The following is a 22,456-nucleotide window of genomic DNA, read 5'->3' on the forward strand; positions in this document are numbered from 1 at the left end:
ATGACGCAGGTAAAAATGCCGTCACCATTTTGGGAGGCATTGTTGGAGCTCTTGGGTCTGGGAGGAGAAAGAGAGAAATAGAGTTGTTTACATATCGTGGATCAACTCCTCGGTGGGACTTAAGAGCGATAAATGCCAAAATTTACGATGGAAAGAGTGATGTTATCTACGAAGGAGATATATGGAAACCATCTGGACTTAGTGGAGGAACGGGAAATCCACACAGGATTATTATACTTGCTATCAGCTTAAGGAGACTAACAGAAGAGATCGTAAAGGAAAAAGAGAAATTATATGAACAAGATATGATGTGGAAACACCAAGATAAGACTGGATAGAATTATGAACTTTGTTTGGACTGATTGGGACTGATTTGGACATTAACGCAGTAATAAGAAGATGATCTGAATCCCCCTTTGGATCTTGAAGTATGGGTTCCCCCAACAAAATTTAAAAATTTGGCTTTGTAATTTGGAATTTATGCAATGTGATTTAATTTGATGTGATTGGCCAGTTAATAAAAATTATTTAAAAAAAAAACAAAAAACGTACTGTCCAGTTGGATTTTGGAACTTAAGAACTTTAAAAATGTGCCCTTCCTGCTCATCACATTTATAGATGAAATATAAATTTAGCATCAGAATTTGAATATTTGTACTCTGCAGTTCAAAAGCACGCCAGTGCAAGTAGATATAAGTGGCAGGAAGGTAAATGGTGTTTCCATGTGCTCTGGCACTCATCACGGTCCTCTGTGCACCAGTAGTGGCTTAGTCATCCCAGCCGCATTGCATGAACGAGAAAGCTGTCTCGGGACACACACAACTCCCTCGGCCAGAAATGTGATATGGGCGCCCCAACCCTTAATTACCTTTGACTGGGCTTAACCATCCAGGGGTCCTTTACATTTACTGCTCTGGTATATGTAAGGAAATCTCTATGTGGGACAAGAAGCTACAGTTAGAACTGCATATGGAACAACTGATTGGTTCAAAATCGGGAAAGGAGTACAACAAGGCTGTATATTGTCTCCCTGCTTATTTAACTTATATGCAGAATTCATCATGTGAAAGGCCCAAGCCGGAATTAAGATTGCCGGAAGAAATATCAACAACCTCAAATATGCAGATGACACAACCTTGATGGCAGAAAGTGAGGAGGAATTAAAGAACCTTTTAATGAGGGTGAAAGAGGAGAGCGCAAAATATGGTCTGAAGCTCAACATCAAAATACTAAGATCATGACCACTGGGACCATCACCTCCTGGCAAATAGAAGGGGAAGAAATGGAGGCAGTGAGAGATTTTACTTTCTTGGGCTCCATGATCACTGCAGATGGTGACAGCAGTCACGAAATTAAAAGACGCCTGCTTCTTTGGAGAAAAGCAATGACAAACCTAGATAGCATCTTAAAAAGCAGAGACATCACCTTGCCAATAAAGGTCTGTATAGTTAAAGCTATGGTTTTCCCAGTAGTGATGTATGGAAGTGAGAGCTGGACCATAAAGAAGGCTGATCGCCGAAGAATGGATGCTTTTGAATTATGTCGCTGGAGGAGACTCTGAGAGTCCCACGGACTGCAAGAAGATCAAACCTATCCATTCTTAAGGAAATAGGCCCTGAGTGCTCACTGGAAGGACAGATCCTGGAGTTGAGGCTCCAATACTTTGGCCACCTCATGAGAAGAGAAGACTCCTTGGAAAAGACCCTGATGTTGGAACAGATTGCGGGCACAAGGAGAAGGGGACGACAGAGGACGAGATGGTTGAACAGTGTTCTCGAAGCTACCAGCATGAGTTTGACCAAGCCGTGGGAAGCAGTGGAAGACAGGAGTGCCTGGCGTGCTCTGGTCCATGGGGTCACAAAGAGTCAGACACGACTAAATGAGTAAACAAGAATAAATATATAAGGAAGGAAATGCTGGACATAATTTCAGGCAGGTCTCAGTGAGTGGGAAAGGAAAAGTCTTACTTTTCTTATGATAGGCCATATCGGCCCAAGGTGAGTGAACCATCACATGAATTCTTTAAAAGCCAAGTACGGCCTATTCTTCCAGACCATGTAGCGCACAGTAGTTAATATTAAAGCCAAGAAATGCATACATTCCTTTTTTTGAGTTTTCAATTCTATTGCTATTAATGGTTTCTTTTTCCACTGTGAGAATGTGCTTTTGATTTGTCAAGCTGCATTACAAGAGATGTCTTTATAGCGAATGTTTCAAGCTGAACTGGTTTTATAAATTTATGCAGAAAGCACAAAGCAGAACCCTACAGAACATTGATAAGAATATGGCTGGGATCCAACAACATCTAGCACAAGCAAAAAGGTGCTTCTGCTTAAGCAAGGGGAACCCACACTTTCCAATGATTTCACTATCACCTGCAATCTTGCAGCCATACCCCACAACTTTCCTGTGAGCCCACAACCTGGCGGTCAATATGAGCTTTTTTAAAAATACAGAGTAAGAGAGAAGTTAGGAAGCCTAGTTTAGTCCTGGTTAGGGAAGTTTTAAATGTTTGATCTTTTGTCGTGTGTTTAATGTTCTGTTGGGAACTGCCCAGAGTGGCTGGGGAAACCTAGCCAGATGGGCATGGTATTATTATTATTATTATTATTATTATTATTATTATTATTATTATTATTATTCCATGGGAGGAGAAATGGTGCTCATGATTATTAGGATCAAACCCTTTAAAAACAGTACTATGCATACCTACATGTTTATATTATTTTTGAATTTTATTTTATTGCTACTTGAGTGTTTAAGGACAAAAAAGGGACATGACTTAATTAACATGGCAGCTGAGAACCAGTGCTGCACTTTAATTTTGAATCATAAAAAGTCAATACACTGTTTTAAAGTTTGAATATCAAGCCAGCCTGAAAATAAGACTGTAAGTATGTTGGCCTTCTCTCTAATGGATACAGTCATAGAAATTCTAGTCCATAATCCAAAGATCCATATGTGCAATTGTGTAGAAATGAAAACTGTGCTGCACTCTGCTCTGTCTTACACATCCAATATTGGTACAGCCTACTACACTTGCAAGGTAAAATAAGTCTAGAATAAATAACTAAGTATGCCAGACAACTTAACCACGGATGCATTGTTTCTGTGCTTTATGTCTTCGTATTATCAAGTAGGAAAGGTTTTCAAATGTACACTAGCTGTACCTGGAGCTTAAAAAGAGGCTGAGGGTTAAGGATCTACCCTAACCAAAAAGAAGGATGTCAAAACCTAAGCCTAGAAATCCCTTCTACCTTCAAGGAGCAGACTAGGTTACAGCACAGGCCCTGATCCTGCACACACAACGTTTACAGAATTACTGTGTGTTATGTGTGCGTGTTTGTCTTCACAGCAGTATTTTATCAATAGGTTACACTATACCATTGTTTCAATATTGCACAAGGGAGCTGTTACAGAGGCATAAGTAGAAAGATCTAAGGCTGCTGGCACAAGGAATGGCAAGAAATATCTTGGGTTATACTGGTTTGCTCAGAGGTCACCTAACAGTGCTAATATTTTAGAGTATAATAAAATACACTTCAGTCATTTCAATTTTTGCTCAGCTTCGTTCATCTGTCAACTGTTATGATACCTGAGCATATAAAACACTGGTGCTAATTTAGCCTGCTGAATGTGTTCTCAGAAAACTCACAGGACATATATTTATGTCCCAAAATGTGGCATAGTGTGGGTCTGATGGTAATGCTGCATACGCTGCTTTAAAAATGTTCTCTGGAATAAAGATTTCTCCCTTTTAGCGCCGTTCTGTGCCCAATAAGCATGGGACGCTTTTGCCCGACGTGCTGGGGCCCATAGACTGCAGCAAAATAGTGGGCAAGGTTTTGCCCAGTATCTTCTCTGTGTGATGGGCTCATGAGAAAAAGCTGCCCCATGAGCCCTTGCTGCTGAGGGGAGGGGAAAGCCTATAAAAGGTTGCTTCCCCTGGAGCTCACAGCCAGTTCGCTTTGAAAGCTTCCTGCCCGCCCACCCTCGGGTTAGAACCTTCACTGAGCAATGCTGGGTCGCTGGTTTACAGGGCTGGAAATGATTCCCCCTTCTTCTCAACCTGATTGGCACTTCATTGGGTTTGTTCTACCTTTCCCTCAGTGAAATTATGGCTTTTCTTTGTTAGGCAGAAGAACACTGTTCGTAGGAGCGCATTGGTCAGGATCAACATAGTATTGGGGGATGGCCCATAAGGGGCCTGAGGGGAGGATTGGCCATGGCAAATCCAAGTGTCAGTTTGGTATCTGCCTGGTTGGAATCTGCACCCTGGTACCCCAGTGTGACCTTGCTTGCCAGTGTGGTGTAGTGGTTAAGAGGGGTGGACTTGTAATCTGGGAAACCGGGTTCGCGTCCCCGCTCCTTCACATGCAGCTGGTGGGTGACCTTGGGCTAGTCAGACTTCTTTGAAGTCTCTCAGCCCTACTCACCTCACAGAGTGTTTGTTGTGGGGGGAGGAAGGGAAAGGAAAATGTTAGCCGCTTTGAGGCTCCTTTGGGTAATGATAAAGCGGGATATCAAATCCAAGCTCTTCTTCTTCTCTTCTTGCTTGGCTTGCACCACGGCAAGGTTCAACACTGGTCAACTCCCATCATACAGGTTTGAAGAGATCCAAACCCAGCAGATCCATTCCATCAACACGGGGCTTGTGGAATGATGAACTGATCCTTGGGACCCAATGCCATGCCAATCCTTGCCCTGCCTGCTGCTGTCAATAAGATTTAGCCTGATTTTATCCCATCACCGTTGCACAGTCTGGTTATCTGCCTGCTCTCATGGGTCACATAATGTGCTTGCCTGGGCAAGTTCCTTCATAGATTACCATGTAAGTAGCAAATTTTGCATACAATGTATTTCCCAGCTTGGATAATCATTTGAGGCTTCATAAAACATGGCTTATGAAGTGGGAATGAGGTTTGAGGTCAAAGCACGCTTTCTTCATGAAGGATTTAGGACTAAGGGTGGCAGTTCCCAGGGGATTTTCCATCTGGACACTGCCCACCCCCACACCTGCTTAGCTTCATCAAAGTGGCAGTTTCATCATAAACCTATGGACCAGAGTGAAGAATCCCACACTCCAGACTGCTGCCCTGGCTCCACCCACCTGCCTGACCCTGATTGGGCAGTTCAAATTTTATGGCTTAGGCAGAATATCCCGCCATCTACAGCAGCCGACCAGGGATGGATCTAACGGCCAGCTGTAAGAAAGACATTTTATCAGCCCCGGGGAAATTGGAGGAAGCCTGTGATGGGCCACAACTGCCGCCCACCCTGGGACCAGATAAGTAGCCATTGCCACCTGCAGGTGTTTAGTTGAAGAAGTCATCCAAGAAGCATATAACAATGTCAGAATCACCTCCCCCACAATAGGAAACTATTGTGTAAAAGTTTTTGTTTCTGTTTTTCAATAAATGCAATTCAGAGCTTTCACACGGATCGCCAACAAAAGGAATACTTTGTTACTGAAACAAACATTTGTCCTTTCTGCCACTTTTCATTTTCTTTTTATGCAGCTTTAGTGTTCCTTTGGTTTTGGTTTTATAATAAGGAAATAATAAAGATTTTACTAATTCGGTATTTTGATAAAGCTAATTTTGCATGTGTGGTGACTTTGAGATAAATGGATGCAGGCAACTGTCTTGTTGCCCCCCCCCCCCATGAGAACAGTTAGAAAATCAATGAATTATGAAATTATGCAAACATAACTGTTTCACGTACTTTAAGAAGACCTGCTATAGCAGCAAGGCATAACATGGATTCCAGTTTAATTGAATATTCTGAATTAAACTTTACCTTTTCAGTTATGGAACCAAAAAAAGGGCTATTGTTGTACTTTTCTGAAAATTTCACCTGCAAAATATTTAGTTCACTGAAACAAGTCATGACAATTCAAGCCTGGCCAAAAATTTGGCTTGGACGTTTTCAACAAACATGGGCAAAAACATGGAAGAAAAGATTAAACTTTGCTAAAGCTCTTTATATAGTGATATACTGCCAAGGTTTGATTCAAACAAAATGTTCTGCCATAGGTTAAGATAAGATGCCTGGCATGTTCTTGGATAGGAAGGGAATCTAATCACTTGTTTTCCATTTTTGCTTTGTCATAAGAAAAAGAAAGAGGCATCAGTACTTGGCAAGCAAACATATTTGGAGAAAATGTTAATTTTCTGTACCTGAAAAATATGAACAAATGTTTTGCTCTGGTTACAACACACAACAGCACTTAGAAATGAGATGGCACATTTCCCTGGCTGGCTGGTTGGCATTGGCCTCTGTGGCTTGCTTGAAGAACAAGGTCGTAGCAGAGAGAAAAGTGGAAAGAACATCCAACACAGTGCTAGACCATCCCCAGCTTCTCTCTCTCTTACTTCTGTAGTCCCTGGCACCAGTGAAACCATTTAACGTGGCACATGGACAATCTCCTAAAATGGGAAGATTTCCTCCTGCAGCAGCAACATGAGAATGAAGGATACTGGTATAATGGGGAAGAGACTGCAGTGCCGCCTCCAAACTAGAGTGCTGTGTGCTCAGCCAAGTTACTGGGCCTCCTCACTGCCTTTGCCTAAAGCCACATAGAGCCTACGGCACAAGATGTAAAATGTTTCCTTGTTTTTAACAAGGGACCCTGAGGGTCATCTAGTCCAACCCCTTGCAATGCACGAATCCTGCCCACAGCCATCTCTGTGTGGGCTCTAGCCTCCTGGCTAAACAGCCAGATGTACTTGCCCATGGTGCCACAGGGTTGATTAAAAAAATTAAATCTTAATCCAAGACTGCATTCAACTGAACTAGCATGAAGAAACATCTGGATAGGATCTGCTATTCCATCCTCCTCAAAAACAGGACCATTTTGAATACTTTCTAAAAGATTACAGAAAATATATGCAGTATTTCACTTGTTAAGAGCTGTTCTATTATGGCACATCCCGCAATGCTGAGATGTGGCTTTTCAGATGGGTTTTTAAAAAGTAATCACTGAAACAACGGGCGCCACATTTCTCTCAGAAACTGAAAAGCACAGAAGGGCAAAGGAGGGATGACCACATTTAAAGATTTTTAGGAGTTCCAGAACCAGCTTTTCAACATTTGCTTGGGAAATGTTCTATAATACACAGAATACTTCAAAACTTCAAAAACTAAGCCTATTAAAATAAGATTCCGTTCAAGGATAACAAGAACTTCAACTTGGAACACTCTAAATTCAATAACATGCTCAACCAAATGCAAAATTCTATTTAGCACTGGATCATTCTGCTTCATTATTCAATACAAATAATACTTCCCACTAAGGAATTCGTGTCTGTTAGCTTTCTTAGATTGTTTCAGGCCATATATATATATATATATATATATATATATATATATAGTAACAGAACTGCTAATATTATTTGCAACATTTCATAAAATAGAAGTGCCTTTCTGAACATGGTTTAATATTTCTTTGTCACTTCTCTAGCATTGCTCAAATCATCTGAACATATGATGGACCCCCCCTTTACAAAATTATTAAAGTGCCTCATATAAACATTCAATATACATCATTAAGGAAACAGTACATAACAAACAGGAAATTGCATAAAACAATTGCTGAACAAACAGCAGCAAATCCCCTCACAACTAGCAACTCTTTTTAAATATCTGGATGCTTTTATATACTTCTGCTTTCTAGTAAATGAAAGATAATTCCCATTCCTACATACATTCAATATATACCTACATCCTTTGGCAAAATCATAAACTTGAGACAAAAGAAAAATGTGATTTATATATTTATTCAATATTACTACTCCTAATAAATCAAGTGAACCCTGAGTAAATCATACATTTACTCCATAAATTAGACTTAGATGGATTTAATCAACTTTGGTCCACCTTGTCCCTGGGCCAGGATCAGAATGCCTGCAACTATTTTTGCTGGGCACTATAGGTTTGATGGCATTTCAGTCCAGTTTACTTCCATACCACAAAAAGTCCTACAGGCTTTCACACTACTTTCATTGTTCTCACCATTCAACCAATGCAACATTTAGGATTCAACATCAAGTATTAGGGGTGTGTCCTTAAATGGACGCACACAGTTCTGTAAGAAATATTGCCAATGCACTTGCAAAACCAGAAGGAAGTTCAATTCATCATTTCAGATCACTTATCCTCATTGCTTCAGTGCAAAATGCAAACTATTTTATGTATAAATTCAGTGTATTCATTGGTTATACCACTTACCATTGGAGAGAAATTAACCACAGAGGCACTATGACTGCCAGCATTGCACTTAAAATTCAAACGTTGGTCTGTCTCCCTGTTCCCTGTGTTGCGGCTCAGTGACCTGTCTGGATCTGCAGATATTTTCTGGAAGGCAGTGCAAGTCATCCCCAGGAAGCTAGATGGCTTGATCATAAAGGCCTCCAGGGCAATATTAAGAGAAACCTGTCAAAACAAATTTGAGGAGCTGGTGTAGTTTTAACATATTTTTTACAGGCAATAACTTGTATAAAATCTACATTATGTATTTGCATATGCTGTACTATACACACAAACACACATACATAATGCATCACAAAACACCATTCATGTGCACCCATAAAGTTACATAACTTGTAGGCTTGCAACACTATTTTTAATTTTTAAAAACGTACAAGGATCTTCTTTTTTAAATGTACAAGGACCTAACTCATTTCTTAAATTTTATATTTACAGAGAAGAATGATATTAACTGGAATAATTGTATTTTAACAATCATTAGTTGTTTGTTTTAACAAGATTCCTACAGTCAGATGCTCACCACCTTTGAAATGAATGGGAAATGTGCAGGAATTCAGATTGGCAAATTTCATCTCGCAGTGCTATGGCAGTAATAATTCATATCATATTACTATGGCAACTAAATGTGGTCAAGGAAGGAATAGTTCAAGTTTCTCTAGAGCATCTACAGCCAAATGGATGGTCTCCTTGAATCAAGACACATTTCTTAGTGTTCCATGATGTGAAGTAGCGATTAACGGTGACAGAGGAGGTGAAGTGACAGCACTGGTCAAAAAAATATTTTCAGTTTCATTAGCAGGAATCATTTACATCTTCAAGAAGACATGGTCTTTTCATATAAAGAGAGAAACGGAGACTAGCACAGTCTCAGTGATGCAGTTTGCTTAATTGCTGCTGGCTAGCCTCCAAAATGAACAGCAGTTGTTTGGTATTGTACGAGACTACACAGAGAAGTCTACAGCTTTATTTACAAGTTGAAGTTGACTGTACGCTAATTTGCCTACAGAAAGGGGGGAGGACATAAAGAATGGCTAAGTAGGATCAAGACAAAGAAGCAGTCTGCCTAATTGTCCGCAAAGGGAGATAGATACCCTTAAACAACAAGAAGAAAAATGACCTGTGGTACTTGACATCTAAAAACATTTACTATCATATCAACATCAGCTTCTGGATAACTATGCCATATATGCATACTACATATACAACATCAAGCAACATTAAGGTGCCTCTGTTCCATTTTGTGTGTGTTAGTTCTGGCTGGACACACATTGCAGCAGGAAAGAAAATCATTTACTGACTTCCAAAACAGGTGCAAATATGAAAGGGGATTGCAAGGTGAATCAGCTCTACCAATAGTTCCCAGTAGGGGAGATTTTCCAGATAATAGAGAGCCTTCCATATAGCAGAGATACAGCCAGGTACTCCCGGCATCAATGAAGTATATCACAGTACAAAAGCCAACTATCATCAAGGATAAGAGAGACATCTTGGGGAGAGAAGGTGACAGTACAGAACCATGTGATTTTAGAAGACCACAATAATGATCACAGGCCTGCCACATCACAAGCATCAGCTAGCAGAACCAAAGGAGAAAGTTCTTGTTTCTCCTAGATTGGATGACAAAATGTAGACTTTTTAAGAAGTTGCTGACCACTTGAAGACATTCCACTAATTTTAGGTAGCCTCGCGACTTCTTGTTCAGTATGCACAGTGAGGGGGGGGAAAGTATTTGATCCCCTGCTAAATTTGCCCATTTGCCCTCTGACGAAGAAATGACCAGTCCATAATTTTAATGGTAGGTTTACTGTAGCTGTGAGAGACAGAATAACAACAGGAAAACCCTCAGAAACCCAGAAGACAAAAGTCAGAGATTGATGTGAAAAGCACAGCACAAACTATAGGAATCTCATTCAGGAAAGGTGCTCTAAGGACTTCTGTTTTTCTTTTCCTTTGATGTGTGAAAGGCAGACTCCAATAGATAAACTATCTAGGTTTCCAATTCGTTGTTTCCTATATTGGCATCCAAAGGACGTCTTCTAGATCAGAATTTGTTTTTGCATGTTATCATCAAGTCTCACTGAACAACTGCTGCTGTAACATGAAACATGGTAGCCAGAGATAAGAACTGATTTCTAAATGCAAAACTAAATCTGATTATGGATCCTCTGCTATGGCCATATGGCATCAGTTATGTCTTTACTACTATTCTGACATATGCAACTAGCTAGAAATCCTAAGTATGGTTCTCCTAAGCAATGCAATCCAAGAAATGCTTTCTGTTCTAACAGAAACTGAGGTTTGGAAGGCTTTTATTCTGAACTATCACTTTATTATTTGATTCATCTTAATTGGGGAAAGTGTGTTCTAATAATTCAAAAGCAGTAAAAAGGGCAAACTAATAGTTTAGAACAGTGGTTCCCAAATAGCTAAGTACTGCAGACCCCTTGTTTTCCAAAAGCCAAGCTACGGACTCCCTACTTTTGAAAATTTGATATATCGGTGGTAGTTTTTGTTATGTGAATGGCGTCACCGTATCTTCCATCATGTCCCAACACAAAATCAGGCCACTCCTGTGTGGGTCTAATGACTTGCATGTTTTTGGATGCCCTGCAAAATGGGATGTCCTGGACAGTTGCTGGATATCACAGACCCCCTGGAGTCTGCAGACTACAAATTGGGAACCACTGGTTTAAAACAACTGGTTAAAGGCAGGAGTGGGCAGAAAGCAAGCCTACTGTTCGTTTTCTGGGTGATTTGCAGTAGACTTGCAAAGGTTTGTGACTCTAAATTGTTTAACAGCAGCAACAACGAAACTACTCTTCTCGCTTAAATTAGGCTATTTAAATGAAGAAAGGTAGGCAGTAGTAGTTTTTGTGTGAAAGGACTTTGAGGTCAGTTAAGTTCTGGCACTGGAAACACATTCCTAGGTTCAGAATATGCTCAGAGGTACCCTGTGTTTTGTTTTTTAAAAATGGTTATGCCTTTTGCACCTGGCTCGATTGTAGATTTTGCGGTTTTAGTAAAAAAATAATAATCGAAAATCAAAGTAGATGCGACAAACTTGAAGACTAGCCCTATTCCACCTCTACGTTAAAGTATATCACTCTCAGCAGAAATAACTAATGCCACAGCAATTACTCTTGGTTGGTGGCGTCAGACTCCTTCTTTCTCTACATTACTCAGAATATGATTACTACTACTATTAAGTTTTGAAGTTGTGCGTTGCGACAGCCCAAAAAATATGGATCAATCATTTATCTAATATAGATTATTGGTCACACCGTGGTGGTAGTGGTAAAAAAAGGGTCATTACTGAGTCATTTCTAAGTCCTGATGATGAACACAAGCTCATAAGACAACATGCATTGGGTGCTACAAAATCAGTTGAGATGTAAACCAATGCTGTATGCATACCCAGATTCCCCCCCCCCATCCCTCTCTGCTTCTCCCTCCTACTCCCACCTTTTCCATATCAAAAAGCCACAAATAAATCTCAAGAAATACCTTTGATATGACCTGTGTATTACTGGTCAGAGTTTGATTTGCAATATGTTCCACACACTGTACAATCCTGGTACAAGCTTTATCTTCCTTTTGTGCCATCCATAATACATGGTCATTTACCAGCATTATATTGCTGGCAATCTCAACTACAGCATCTGCAAGCTAGTAGGAGGGAAGGGGGGGGGAGAGACATAGTGCAAAGTATTTGACTACTGCACAACAATGACATAAAAGCACAATTGAAAGCAGCTGCATTTAACTGGTCTAGTGAGCATTTCAGGAATTACTAGTTCTTAGAGCATCAACCTAAATCCTGTATTCTGGCTATAAGACTAAATTGATTTCTTATGGATAAGCCTGTCCCCAAGTCAGTGACTATAAAGTCAAAACTGTTTCAGAATTATATGAGCCCAAGCAATAATGTTCCATTGACATAAAGTATATCGTGCTATGAGTGCTTTACCAGTGATTTGTTCCTCTTCCAGCCCCTGCCCTGACTACAGATGCAATCTAATCCCACTCCATGTGTTCTTTTTCCAAGTTAAGTAAACGTGAGAGAGGGGATAGCGGGGATAAGCAACTAACATCCCTCTCCCAATTGTTCTTCTCATTGCCCTCCATGAGGATGGGGGGGGGGCTCCTGTTTTTGTGCAGGATCTCTGTTTTAAATTGTAAATAAATTGTAGTAATAAATAAATTGCTAGTGTCCCACTTCAGTTGTGAGGTCAAACACAACTTGAGATATGGGTTGTGCTACTACATATAGTGACTATGTGTACCAGGAGTGGGAAACCTATGGTTCTCCAGAGGTTGCTGAACTAAAACTCCCAACAGCCTTAATAAGCATGGCCAATGGTTTGGGATGCTGGGTGTTGTAGTTCAGCAATATCTGGAGAGCCAAAGGTTCCCCATGCCTGATGTAGATTGTCATCATTCTTTTAGTGCCCCCGAAGGTTTTCACTAAGATGTGTTAAGCATTTCACTACTTTGTAAGGTTTTTTAATACCATGTTGAGGCCTTGCCTCTTTTTCCCTCTTTGGGTTTGGTACTGATCCTCCTTTCCCCCCCTTTGTAAACTATGGGGAATGCATGCCCACTTTAGGTCACTGTGTCAATTCCCTATGATATATGAAGCACATCATATCAGCTTGCAGCCAAAATATTGTTCACGGCAATAATAGTAAATAGGATTAGAACTCTTGTGATATTTCAAGAACTGCCTTCATTTCAACCTTACTGAAGAAGCTGTGTATAAAACAGAACAAAAGGACCACCTACACACACACACTAGATCCAGCCAATGGGGTATTAGGTCCAGCATCTTGTTTCCAGCTGTAACTAGACACAGCGTCTGGGAGGCAAGCACAAGGTCTGAAAGAGGCAGCCTTTCCCCACCAGTTGTACCTACCCTAACCATAATCTGTCCTGCAGCCCTCTATGTATCCTGAAAATCTGCTCCAGAAGAATAAGGAATCCTCTGGAGTAAATTTTGGGGGTATGGAAGGAGAAGAAGCCCATTTAAGCAAGTGGAATGGTGTTTGTATAGCACTGGATATAATTATAATTGGATATAATTAACCCTATATAATTATTGTTGTACTGAAAAAAAATACTAATTCAAATGAAATTAAGAATGTGAATACTTGAAGTATCTGGTTGAAAAGCCACAACTTTTGTCTCTTAAAATACAGAAATTTACTGCTGGGTATTTGGTACTAAATTTAAGATTATGCCTCTGTTCTTTGTTTTTCAGCATCCAACAGTCACATATTCATTAGTAAGACAGTATCTTACATCTTTTATTTCATCCATATATATGATTAGCTTTTCCAGCATGTAAGCCAAATAGATAATGTCCTCCTTATCTGAAAAGTTGGCAGCATCTCTTGTGTAGGTTGCAAGCTGATGGGAAAATTCAAGTGCATTGGTGGAGTTAAGATGCATCTGGAAATAGAATACAAAAAAAAAAAAATGCTGCCTATAAAACACAGCCAAATGTTTAACCCCAGTTGCACTTTTAGAAATAAACAAATTCAGTCTTACAGATGAAAAATGTCATTCATGCAAAAAATCAGTCTCAATCTTCAGCCCTTTACAGGGTAAAATACTTACTACAAGCAAGGTCGTGTGCAGTTAAGTCATCAGGTAACTTTTACACCTTGGTGCTACTAGCACTGATCCTGCTTCACTAGTTTGCCAACTGAACAGATGTATTAAGGTCAGATATCATGAGCATCTTGCCTGAATCTAGAAGAGGAGTGGGGAAACTTTGGTCCTCCAGATGTTGGTGAACAACTTCCATCAGTCCTAGTAAACACAACCAATGGCCAGGGGTGAGGGGAGTCATAGCTCAACAACATCTGGAAGGCCAAAGTTTGCAGGCCCAGGTGCACTAAGCCCTCTGCCAGGGCCAGGAATTCAAAGAAAGCAATGAAACACAGGACAAAACCAACCACAACTTTATTGATTACAGATATAAGTAGGTTTGGTGTAGGCATCGGGTATGTATCTGGAATCAACCAACCCATCTGCTAGCTGATTATTGGGGTTGCCCTATGACATACATCAAATTGGGGTGATCCCTTCAGCAGCACCATCCTGGGGGGTGCTATGGCCCTTTGGTTCCCATCAGTGTATCTGGACAGAACCACCATCCCCACTGACTCCTTTAATGTGGTATCCTGTCACTTGTTGTGATAGAGTGTGATCCCCCTCTGGCTAAGGATCCAACCCAATGTCTTACCCGCCATCAAGTAGCGACGATTGCTATGAGGTTGGCAAAGCCCTCAGCCAGGATCAATTGGTTTGAGAGAAAATTCTTGTCTGGCCCCAAATATGGCAAATGAGTTCTTCTATAGCAAAGCCATGAGCACACCCCGGCAACCTGCCATTGTGCAACTCATTATATATAGTTTAGCAGGGGAGGGTGGGAAAATTGGCTCTGACTGAGCTGCCAGGGGCTGATCGCATTTCCTATTAATGCTCAGGGAGCAGATCCAACTGGAAGCAGTGGAGAGAGTAGGGTCCCTCAGACATTTTCCCCGAACCACCCATGATTGGGCAGCTTGAATGGAGGCTCTCGTGAAGGAAAGGAGCGGTCTTTCCCCTCTCCTGATCTGTATAATAAATACTTCCGACTTTCCTTGTTCAAACCTAGAATATTTGTAGAACTTAGATACTCCAAGCATATTTCCGATCCTGTCCTTGAAATATACCTTAGATAACAAAGAAGTAAACTTCTATTTCTGTGCAGTGTGCTGATAAGAGATGTGCAACATCTACAGTATGCTCTATGCATAACAACTGGTGTCATTTTACCTGACTAAAAGCATGAAGGACTTGAGTAGCTTCTTGTGAGTAAGGACATTCAGAATAGCTTTCTTCAGCCCACCGACCTGTGCGATTACACTTACGCCATGCTTTTGACTCTTCTGCTGCGTTCAAGAGGGAAGCTGGATTGACAGAATACTGAAGACATGGGTGGTAAGCAATTACACCAGCCAGCGTTTTGGGCCATCTACATGCAAAATAACAATAATCAACAGTCAACTAAGGATGCAATTTTGTGCACCGGGGTAGCGAACATACCTCCCTCTTGAAGTTGTTGAACTACAATTCCCATCATCCCTCACAATTAGCCACGCTAAAAGGAGTTGTTGCCAACATAGTGAGGACACCATGTTCACCACCCCGACTGTGTACACTTGCTAGGAAATAAGCTCCAATAGGGCTTACTCAGAAGGACTTACTTCAAAGTGCACCTAGACTGCAGTGCATGTCAAATATTCGTCTTGAATTGGAAGCCCTAAACTGATTCTCTGTGCCTACTAAGCCAGACTGGAGGGACAGGGTTATCTGCCACCATCATTCATAAAAAAATTGCATTGCATTTTCCAGAATGCCAATCTATCCTGCAACGAGGTTTGAGTGATTTCTTCTTTTCTTCTGTTTGTTGGAGTTATAAAATTATGTTTATTATATTTGCCCTGTGTTCTGTTTTTATATATTTTATTGCTGCAGCTGCTCTGAGGCCAAATGGCAAAGGACAGTATACAAAACTTTTAAATAAATAAATAAATAAATAATCAGTACTAAATTGTAATGTGACAATCTAGGTGGGAAATTCACACATCACTAAGACTCAAGTGAGAAAATTGGTAGAATATACACAAACAGTTTGGCACAGATAATCTTGGACTGCTACATGCTTTAATCAGTTTAATTGGGGCATTAATCAATTAAAACATTCCACCTAGATGCTTCCCTTTCCATCCTTTTTGTGTCATGTTTATTAATTAAGTAAGCCTACTGGCAGGACTTGTGCTGTCTTTTAATTTCTGAACAGCTCCTAGAAATTTCTAGGCCTGGTAACAATAAGTATTAATCAGCAACACTTGGTTTGTCTGTGGACATCAATTTTACTCATTGATTATGAGAAGAAAACTCATAAACAGTGGAGTTGCAAGTTAACAGCAGTGCTGTTTATTACCGTATTTTTTGCCCTATAGGACGCACTGGCCCATAGGACGCACCTAGATTGGGGGGGAATAAAGGGGGGAATTATTTTTCCCCTCCAGGCATGGGGCTGGGGCGGGGGAAGTCCGAGCTTCCCCCACCCCAGCCCCCAGAACAGGCAGCTCTCCGCAAGACGTTGGAGGCCAGCGCGAAGTTGCGTCGGGCTCCCACAGCTTGCGGAGAGCTGCGCGAAGCCCGCTCTGGGAGCATGCAGGGCTGGGGGAGGGGGAAGCCTGAGCTTCCCCAGTCCCCAGAACGGGTCCCAGAGCAATCCCGAAGCCGCACTGGCCCACCGCCAGCCTCCAAACCACGTCAGGAGACAGCGGGATGGCGCGCTGCACCTCCCCGCTGTCCCCCGAGCTTGTGGGACTGGCGCTGGGGAGAAGTGGGCTTCTCCACGCCACCAGCCTCCAAACCACGTCGGGAGACAGCGGGATGGCGCGCTGCACCTCCCCGCTGTCCCCCGAGCTTGTGGGGCTGGCGCTGAGGAGAAGTGGGCTTCTCCCAGCCACCAGCCTCCAAACCACGTCGGGAGACAGCGGGATGGCGCTATCGCCTCCACGCTGTCCCCCGAGCTTGCAGGGCTGGCAGCAGGGAGAAGCAAGCTTCTCCCCGCTGCCAGCCTCCAACCAGGTCGGGGGACAGCGGGATGGCGGCGTTCTGCCTCCCCGCTGTCCCCCGAGCTTGTGGGGCTGGCGGTGGGGCTCTCCTGAAGCCTGGAGAGCGAGAGGGGTCAGTGCACACCGACCCCTCTCGCTCTCCAGGCTTCAGTGAAAGCCTGCATTCGCCCCATAGGACGCACACACATTTCCCCTTCATTTTTGGAGGGGGAAAAGTGCGTCCTATAGGGCGGAAAATACGGTATTTGAAGCTGTTTTGGTTTGATGTGCTATTACGCTAGGGAATGATAAAGGGAAAAACTATAGATGGCCTTTCCTTCTAAAAAATGAGTGATAGCTTTTCTTTATTAAACCGTACATTTCCACACTTCCTTCCATATATCAAATAGCATATTCTATTAAAGATCCGCTAATATGAAAATGTGTTTACATTGATGGAATGCTGCCTCACAAACACAAATCCTATATACAGAAAACTACCATGTCAGATAGAAGGCTAAGCTAGGTCTGGGCTCCCTGACACATCATTTTCAATGCGCCGGCAGTATTTCTGTATGGAGAGGCATTCTATCATGTGAGGTTTCCACCTGAAGGGATTTAGCCAAGACATGGGTTTATCATCTCAGTGAGAATGGGGCTACAGTCATAATAAAAACTGCATTCTTTTAGAGTTTCCAGAATTTGTATAGTCTTCAGAACAAGAATGGGAGGGCAAGGAGACTACACCAATGAAGGGCATTTACTGTGGCAGCCCCCTTCAAAGCCAGGTGAGAGTGCAAGGAAAATTCTCATTATTATTCTTTCAAATTATATACCACTCATTATCAAAAGATCTTGGGGTGGTGTATGAAATTAGAAACACATTAAAAGACATAAATGATAAAAATGTAATAAAAAAAATTAGTAAAGAGCATACTGACAGACAGCCTAATGGTAAAATAATAATAACAACAACAGTCCTATCCCCCACACTTTCACATACATCACAGAATGTTTTTGCCTGGTGTCTAAAGACATGTAATGATGGCACCAGGCAAGCCTCTCTGGGGACAGCATTCCGCAATTGGGGAGCCACCACAGAAAAGGCATGTTTTCTTGTTGCCACCTTCCGAACCAGGAGATGTGTATGGATGAAACTGACCACAAATTTATTGACTAACAGAAATAGGTGAGGTTGGCATGGCATCGGGACAGGATCTGACCTGAAGTCCAATCTTAATCACCAAAGTCGGGGGGGGGGGAGCCACACACCAATGATCCAACATGGCACAAAACCATGAGACTGGGGCTGCTGACAACTTAAGTTGGTTTCTGACTAGACCTGTCCCACTTGAGCTAGGGTGGGGAGCTGTTCACCCCTCAAGGTCCCTTAATGGGGTCTCCCCTTTTACCTATACCCTACTCAATGCCATTTCTGCCCAAGCTGTGACAATGAAGACAATGAAGACACTTGCTGCCATTGAGAGAAAGGTGAAAACTTCCCAAACAAGGGGAAATTGCAGCTGAGAGTTAAGTTCATTTCTGGCCCTGTAAACCAGGGAAGCCTCTGTGGGAGCCTCTAAACCAGGGATTCCCAAACTTGGTTCTCCAGCTGTTGTTGGACTACAACTCCCATCATCCCAAGCTAGCAGGACCAGTGATCAAGGATGATGGGAATTGTAGTCCAAAAGCAACTGGAGGCCCAAGTTTAGGAAACCCTGCTCTAAACTAAGGGAGGGAGGGCTATGGAAGTTTGCAGTACATATGGGGGGAAGGAGTGTTGGAAGAAGGCCGGATGAAATGGGGGCCTGTCCTTTTATTAAAGGGAGTGCTGCTAGCCTGCCCCTTCCTGAAATCTCCCTAGGCTATGCGAGGTGTAGAGATCCCAAGTTGTAGTGGGAGGATTGCCCTCTCGCTTTGGCAGATGGCTCCAACAGGCTCGCCAAGCCATAAGTAATAGTGAAAAACAATGAGACACCTCAGATTACTCAATTCTAGCATTAAACCAAGTTGTTTGATCAAGCTTTTCTTCTTCTTCTTCTTCTTCTTCTTCTTCTTCTTCTTCTTCTTCTTCTTCTTCTTTAAAGGTGCTGCTACGTTATGCATTGACAGAGACTGAGCCAAAAATGTATTTCCTATTCTGAACAGTACTGCAGCTGGAAGAAATATGGTGCTCATTCCTCACACCTTTCTAGCCGCAGAAATAACATATTATGAAGAGAAAAGACTTTGGATGCAAAAATGAATCATGGTCAGAATTGTATAAATAATTAAAAGGAATATGAACCAAGGAGCATTTCTGTCTTACTTCTGGCCTGAACGTCACTTTAATTGAGCTACTCTGCTGATATTTATTTATTAAAGGGCTAGATGCAGCTATCCTTTTGAGTATCTCTAAGTGCAAGGCACTTTGTCTACCAGACGAGAACCGTTGGGCTTTTCAGCAAAGAATAGTATGGGGAGATTTCAGTACTAGAATACCAGCATTTAGTATCTGGAAACACAGGGACATACACACACCGTTTAAAAATAACTTATAATGAGAGAAAAACAACACAAAACACAGCCATCACCCCATAATAGCTTTTGTTCACTGAGGCTTGCATTACAAATCCTTGCAGCAAGTTTTCAATTACAAAAACCACCTGGGCCTGTCAGCTCAAAAGACTCAACCTTTCCATTACATTTAACGCTTCTCCTTTTAAAAACGAACAGCTCTTCTTCTTTTCCTTCCCTTCCCTTTCTAGTTTTGCTTTTGTGGTTGTGATATCATGCTTCCTACGTATTTGCTAGTATATCAAAAACCTCAAAGACCTTTTCATGATAAATTATTGGCATGCAAGTTGCATCCTGGGAAGAGAAACCTTTCAAGGAAGCTTCAGGTGTCAATGTTAACTTTAGTTCCAAAGATGTTCTCCAGAATTCTGCATTCATTACTTTGAAATGCCAAAGGAATCTATGGACTCAGCATGCTTTTGATGTAAGTTTCTAAAATAAATTTGTGTGGACTTTCTGAAAGATGATCAATAAGGACAGAAATGTCAATTCCTCAGCTTTTTGATTTGTAGCAAATGAAGTGGCAAAACGCCTTTGGCATTAGTTCAGCATTCATATATATTTTATTTATCAAGAAGACAATGACATTTGGTGGCAAGGGATTGAAGGGCTTCTTAATGAAAGCTGCATTATGTAGCAGCTAGTACAAGTTTATATAATATATTTTTTAAGTGACTCATTAAACAGCACCTCAAGTTGAGCCTTTCTGTATTGAGAAGAAATGCGGTCTACAGTGACTCTCTCTTCTTAAACTTTTCAAACAAAAGCAAGGACAAAAAGATGCCTTGCCTTCTAGGAGACTTAGAAAGATATTTAGTTTACCATGCAACAATGAAGGAATAATGTTATTGCTGGGTGGGTGGGTGTGTTTTAAAAAATGAAATTAAGTTAGTGATAACTCCAAACACAATGGGGTAATTAATGCATAAAGAGGAAAGACTCACTTCCAGCACAAATGTGTCACGCTTTTGTTCTGATTCAGCAGGGGTGGGATGTTGGTGGTCTCCTTACATTCTTAAGAAATGCATGAGAAAGGAAGGAAAACTGCAAGCCATTTCTATTTGCTTTATAATTGTATGTGTGGCTTGAACCATAAATATTATCTTCGGAACATGCACACTATACATTGGAACCGTGGTACCTATGGTCCCCCAGGTGTCATTGGACTACAGTTCCCATCATCCCTGAAAAGTGGCCATGCTGCCTGGGATACTGGGGAGTTGGAGCCCAGCAATGTCCAAAGTACCACAGATGCCCACTGCTATCTTAAGGTATGTCTAGATTGCACTTTAAAGTGGCCTGGATCCAAAGATCTAATTTAGACCTGCACATAGGCTTTGGCATACCCAGTAAGATGTTATTTTATTTTATCTGCCTTTTCCTCTTTGAACAGAAGACACCCACTATGCAATATCACATGCCGCTTTTAAAAGCCCATTCAGTTCACGTGGGATGTGTGACCGTTGTTTGAAAAACTCAAACCCAGGGCATTCTTGAATGTGTACAAATAGTTACACAGTTCGTTGGCATCCCAGACACTAAGGAGATGTGTGTTTCTTCCATTGTTGTGCTTCACATTTGGAACTACTCCTCAAGACAGTCAATCAACGTTGTGTCTAGGCAGGGAAGCATGACAAGGGGCAGTATTTAACTACATTTTTAAGCACTAGTGCAAAGGGTTTACCCAAGTTCCTCCCCCCACACACATCCCACATTATCCCCAAATTTGCTAGGAAAGGCAGATTTGAACCTTCCAAACAGATAAAGTAGCCTGAGGAGCCATTAGAGCATTATCTGGCCTTAGGAAATTGCTGCCACTAACCCAACGCTACTGATTGAGGAACTTGTTTGAATAGGAAAGATAACCCGCTGTATATAGTTGAGATGTACAGAGTAAGCTTATTGAGGTTTTACACAAGAAAACCAAAGATCAATCATATATTTTTGAAATCAGAAGAAAAATCATACCTGAAATCTCCTTTATTGTTAACTATCCTTTCAGCAGGGCAATAAGGTGCGGCTGTTTCTAGTACAACGATTTCCACCTGCTTAGAGATGTTTCCATAGGAGTTGTTGACCATGCATTCCCACATTCCTGTTGCATCAAAATCAATGCTGGACAAAATAAGCTCACTACAAGAGAGTAAAAAAGGAAAGCAAATTATCAGCCTGACTTAAAAGGTATGCAACTCCGAAAACTCTCCATAGGGCAGAGCTCTTTAGACCAGTGTTTCCCAACCTTGTGCCTCCAGATGTTTTTGGCCTACAACTCCCATCATCCCTGACCACTGGTCTTGCTAGCTAGGGATGATGGGAGTTGTAGGCCAAAAACATCTGGAGGCACAAGGTTGGGAAACACTGCTTTAGACCACAGTGATGTTTGTTTGGTTTACTTATTAATAATAATAATAATTTATTATTTATACCCCGCCCATCTGGCTGGGTTTCAATTCTGCAGCCCTCCCTACACACTCAAAAGCTTTAGGACAGATACCTGTATTCTTAAACCTATTTATGAAAGTTTGTGACCAATAACTGACAGCATTGTGGGGCTGCATTACTCACCTGACCTCCCTCTGGCTGAGTCATTGGTGGAGATGGAGGGACAGGGTGAAGTGCTGGAAAGGTGCTCATGAACCATATTGACCTCCCTGGCACAACACCCCTCTTCCTCTCTGTCCCTGTAAGCAGCAGTGATTCAGCTGGAGGGAGGTCAGATGAGGTTCAACATGTCATCCGCTACTGTATGCAGCTGATACTGGAAGTACTGTATGTAACCATCCAAAGTGAAGCTCAGAGATGCCTTCCTGTTTCCACTGAATTCCAGCTGACCTTGGCTTCTGGTCCAGTTCTGTTATGAACAGAATAAAAAAAATCTGCCACCCAATTCTGCTTAGAGAAAAACCCTGCTGTGTCCCTACAAACACTCCCCCCCCAAGTGAACATGTTTTTCTGAATTTGACCATTGATACAGATACTGACAACAATCCAACGTAAGCACACTTTACAACTTG

At 41.7% G+C, this 22,456-nt stretch overlaps 1 protein-coding gene across 1 annotated transcript in view; it reads right to left on the reverse strand.

Moving 5' to 3' along the window:
* Positions 1-22,456, reverse strand: part of ADGRA1 (adhesion G protein-coupled receptor A1) — a 313,190-nt gene that overhangs the window by 132,121 nt on the left and 158,613 nt on the right. The window contains exons 9-13 of the mRNA XM_083740999.1: positions 21,411-21,575; positions 15,091-15,289; positions 13,567-13,716; positions 11,773-11,934; positions 8,230-8,433 (exon numbers count right to left, since the gene is read on the reverse strand). Coding sequence (XP_083597125.1) covers positions 8,230-8,433; positions 11,773-11,934; positions 13,567-13,716; positions 15,091-15,289; positions 21,411-21,575 — 880 coding nt within the window. The remainder of the gene's footprint in view (positions 1-8,229; positions 8,434-11,772; positions 11,935-13,566; positions 13,717-15,090; positions 15,290-21,410; positions 21,576-22,456) is intronic.

The sequence above is a fragment of the Podarcis gaigeae genome, assembly GCF_964106915.1.
Source record: "Podarcis gaigeae genome assembly, chromosome: 5".
NCBI classification, from domain to species: Eukaryota; Metazoa; Chordata; class Lepidosauria; order Squamata; family Lacertidae; genus Podarcis; species Podarcis gaigeae.